At 37.9% G+C, this 4,801-nt stretch overlaps 1 protein-coding gene across 1 annotated transcript in view; it reads right to left on the bottom strand.

The window, feature by feature from the left end:
- LOC106879202 (huntingtin-interacting protein 1) overlaps nucleotides 1-4,801 on the bottom strand; it is a 65,692-nt gene that overhangs the window by 41,965 nt on the left and 18,926 nt on the right. The window contains exons 4-6 of the mRNA XM_014928665.2: nucleotides 3,757-3,813; nucleotides 1,583-1,663; nucleotides 810-886 (exon numbers count right to left, since the gene is read on the bottom strand). Of these exons, the coding sequence (XP_014784151.2) occupies nucleotides 810-886; nucleotides 1,583-1,663; nucleotides 3,757-3,813 (215 nt within the window). The remainder of the gene's footprint in view (nucleotides 1-809; nucleotides 887-1,582; nucleotides 1,664-3,756; nucleotides 3,814-4,801) is intronic.

Here is a 4,801-nt window from a genome sequence, read left to right on the forward strand (position 1 = left end):
ATATATACATACATACATAGACACACATTCATATATATACACACACACACACACACACACATATATATACACACATACATACATATATATACTAGCTTAAACTCGACCAATATTTTTCAAGCAATGAACAATTTTCATCGAAACAATGATATAATTTGTCGACTTGGACCTCCATGCAAAGCTGCATTATAAACAACATGGCCACCACCATGGCCACCACATCTGCCATACACACACCATTCAGCCTTTTTGTGATAGTAATAGCATGAGCTGTAGTTGTGATAGAGGTGGAGGTGGCGTTGATGATGGTGGTGGTAGAGGTGGTGATAGCCGAGGCGGTCAGGGGTGACGGTGAAAGTAAGTGATGTTTACTGTACCTTAACGAGCACCTTCCCAGAAATTTAGGTGAGAAATGCTGTCCCTAAAAGTGTGCTAAGTGTCAAGAATCTCTACCAGGGTTGGTCCCTGTCACTCGAAGACACAACAATGGTGTTAAGCTAAGATTCCTGCCACCCTATTCGAAGAGGGGCCTTGCAAGTCTACCAAACAGCTGGAAGAGCATTGCAGAAAATGAAGGAGATTATATTTTAGATTAAAAAAGAACTTTGTTTATCTTAATTTTGAAAATAAAACAAGTATTAAAAAAAACGTGTTATTTATGGGATGACCCAACACACACGAGGTGATTTAGAAAGTAATGTAATTTCTATCGCACTACTTTTTGACTCAGCCATGTAAACACAAGGGTTGACTCACCCTCGTTAACAAGGGCTAAGTCAACAAGTTACTAATTAGTCGTTTACACTTACTAGTTATTTACATCAGCTCCAAAAATCTTATTGAATTGTTCGTCTGTCATGGTCAAGCTTCCAGGAATTCTAGGATTCTGAAGAATACAAGAGACGGAGTGAAATTGGCGCTAATGTTTCGAAGATCTGATCGAAAAATATTGGGACTGTTTCTATGGTAACAGAGCTAAAGTATGTAGAGTGAAGTCACTTGGCACAGGTTGACTGCATGCTCATCGAATTATAACATTCTCACTCCCTTCCATGGTTTATAGCAATGCTTGGAAGTAAAGTGTGTAGCGTGTGGTCGCTTCAAAAGGAAGATTGGGTTTCAGTTGTGTGCGATCTCTTTGTGTTGAGGAAGATGCAAACATTCTGAAAAACGGTCATGACGGGTGACAAGTGATGGGTTTAAGGCTACAATCCTTAAACCAAGGCTTGCTCTTCAAAGTGGAAGACCCCAACAAGATTTCAAGAGAATGCAATAAGGCAGCTGCTCGCTGTGCCAAGAGCAGAGTTGCTGGAGTGTTTCTGTCAATGGAAATGATCCTGGATAAAGCGTTTGGCTTCGAAGGAGATTAAATGCCAAATTGAGATGTTTGGTAGTTTTCTTTGTATGGCACCAGTCCGGATACTTTTTGATCAGAGCTTTTATAAGAAAAGGAACAACAAATAATTCTATGAGCAATGAGAGAGACAGACAGACAGACAGACAATAGATAAACAGAGAGGTTAAGTGTTGACATAATAGGGATACAGATAAATAAAAAGGAGAGGAGGTAAGGGTTAGATACCTTTTTGTGGAAAGAGAGTTTCTGAATTAGAAGCTTCGTATACGCAGCTATCAGCCGTCCGTATCCATCCTTTAGGTGACCCTGGAGGAGAGTCAAGGAACAAAACATAGAATCAAATACATCATCATTTGAATGTCTGCTTTACCATGCTGGCATGAGTTGAACGAGAAATAAAAGAGCGGGCAGCAGTCAGACTGGGTGCCCTTGCTGTCGCTAAACCTTAACCCCATGTCTTTCATTCACTGGAACTGACACAAAAATCACTGGGTTACAGGGGACAAGTTGAATGTCACTGCTGTTCAAGTGGGGACAATGTCGACACGTATGGTTCTCTGCAGAGAATATGTATGAGTGGCTGGATATAAGGATATGGGTTATGTGTGTGTGTATATATATATATATATATATATATATGTGTGTGTGTGTGTAGGGAAGAGGATTTGAAAGTGCAGAGGTCTTTTAAAGATGCCTGACTTGACCAGTTTCAATTTTTAAAAAAAAGATTTGTGTAGCCTTTGTGGTATTAAAGATTAATTAACAAAGAAGATGGATTGAAATCCAGTGATAAAGTGTTTGACGATGAAAAGTTAAATGAAAAGTAGAGGCTTTGTGCTTCAATAGTTTACATAAAGGGGTTCAAAACAGGCAGCAAAATAAGATCGTAATTGTTTGTAAGTTCATCAGAAATCATAATTGATAGAATTTGGTAGGAGAAAGTGTGTATTGCTTTGTCAAAAGTTCATCATAAATCACACACACACACACACAAGTGAGTGATCATAATTGAGTGATCATGATTAAGCAAATGGTTATGATTACGACATGACCATTGAAGTCAACAGCCACAAAGAGAAGGTCCCTGTCACTTGTCGACGAGGTAGTTTGCAAGAGGGTGTCATGGAATTGGTCTTTCAGCCCATCCGGTAACCCCAGTTGAGGAGCTTGGGCTAAGATGACAGTAGCTAGTCTAATCTTAAGTACACTGCAAAGGTAAATCCCCAAACTTTCTAAGCTGTTCTTACGGCTTTACTGTGTTCAAAATTTACTTTTGTTTGCAATATAGAAGACATTTTTTTTCACAATGAGATAAAAAAAAAAAACCAAGGCTGTCAAGATTTTAGAACATTTATAAATAAAAGGTTTCCAGGATATTTATTATATCCCTCCATTGGAGACTGTGTGAGAAAATGGTGAAGCAATAGTTTATTTAGATGAGAACAAAATATATATACACACACACACACACATATATATACCCACATGCATATATGTACAGATAATAATCATTTCATTATTTTTATTGTGTCTGTGTATTAGAGAGTTATTTGGCAGCTATTTCTAGCTTGCCAATTGATCAGTTAGCAGCCCCGCTGTTGGTGCCAACAAGATTGTCTGTGTGTCCTTTCCAGCTGGATCTAATCACAACCCCATACCCCAACTCCTGCCCAACCACCATCATTACAGTTTTATCAGCAGGAACCAGTGTGTACCAGTGAACTAACACCGTAGACACACACACACACATACATACAAACAGAAATAAACATTATATGTATATATATATATATATATATATATATATATATATATATATATATATATATATATATATATATATATATATACATATATTTGCGGAGATGTACTTGCATAGCAAGTGACCTGATCTGAGATCGTGTGCTGGAATGAAAACAATTGCAGCGTGGAAGGTGTTTATAAGCCATTTAAAATAACACAAAAGCCGTCAGATTCACTTCAACATTTAAATTTAATTTGTCCAAATATTTTCGTCGCTTTCAGACCGCGATGACCTGTTCACTGACAAAATTGTGCTGTATCTGAGAAAGTAACACTTAGTTCATGATATATACGTTCGTATGTATGTGTGTATCTATGTATGTATGTATGTTTGTCAGTGAACAGGTCATCGCGGTCTGAAAGCGACGAAAATATTTGGACAAATTAAATTTAAATGTTGAAGTGAATCTGACGGCCTTTGTGTTATTTTAAATGGCTTATAAACGCCTTCCACGCTACAATCGTTATATATATAGTGTGTGTGTATACAAGACACACTATATATATATAATATATATATAAACATGCATCATGAAAACAAAGACACCAATGTAGAATGGAGATCCCCCCCACACACACACATCCATGGAACTTACCCATAATTTTCCAATGTCCTTCAACAAAGAAATGTATTTCTGGGAATCCAAAATAACCTAAAAAAGAGAGAGAAAAATATTAACTTTGATTGGAATTGTCTTTTGGGTTTGTCTCATTCTGGCTTAAATCACTGGACTATCTCTTATCTTTAGGTTTGTTTCAGTGATCAGACTACGGTCATGCTGGGGCACTGCCTTGAAGAATTTTATTTGAGCATATCGACCCCAGAGCTTCTTTTTATTGGGTCATCCCATAAATAATGCAGTTTTTTCAATTCCATGAACTAAAAGTCAGAGGGGGACAGGATAAACTACCTGCATCAACTTGCTACAAAAGCAGATAGTAATTTTAGTTTGTGCTTATTCTTAGAGTAGGTTTTCAAGAGTGCAGTTCGATTTTAAGTTATTTTTTCAAAGCTGTAATGGAAGTGACAAAGGAGCATATTCAGCATATTTTGTTTTGTGAGTTCAATAAAGACAACAACGCAACAGAAAGTGCGACGAATATTAATGCAGTAAATGGGGATCGGACAATAAGTGTTAAGCCAGTGTCAACGGTGGTTCCAGAAACTACAGCCCTGAAGATGAGTTTCGTCCTCGAAGATCTGTAGAACAATGAGAACACCCTGCAAACTCTGGTGGAACAAAACCCCATCCTAACTGTTGCGGAACTAACAGAGAAGCTTGGATTTGGTCATTCAACCATTGATCAACGCTTGCGTGCCATCAGAAAACCGATTATCTTTAGTTTCAAGACAAAAGGTGTTCTTCCATCAGAATAATGCTTGACCACATACAGCAAGGATGGCATTCCAAAGGCTGGAGCAGTCTGAATGGGAAACAATGCCTCAACCGATATATTCACTGGACATTCCCCTATCTGATTATCATTTCTTCTGCATTCTTCAAAATCATTTGAACAGAAAGAATATGAATTCTGTAGACAAGGTCAGAACAGTACTGGGGGAGTATTTTGCATGAAGGACAAGTGAATTTTGGAAGAGGGGCCTTGCAAGTCTACCAGATAGATGGAAGAGCATTGCAG

This window comes from Octopus bimaculoides, chromosome 30 (genome assembly GCF_001194135.2).
Source record: "Octopus bimaculoides isolate UCB-OBI-ISO-001 chromosome 30, ASM119413v2, whole genome shotgun sequence".
Lineage (NCBI taxonomy): Eukaryota > Metazoa > Mollusca > Cephalopoda > Octopoda > Octopodidae > Octopus > Octopus bimaculoides.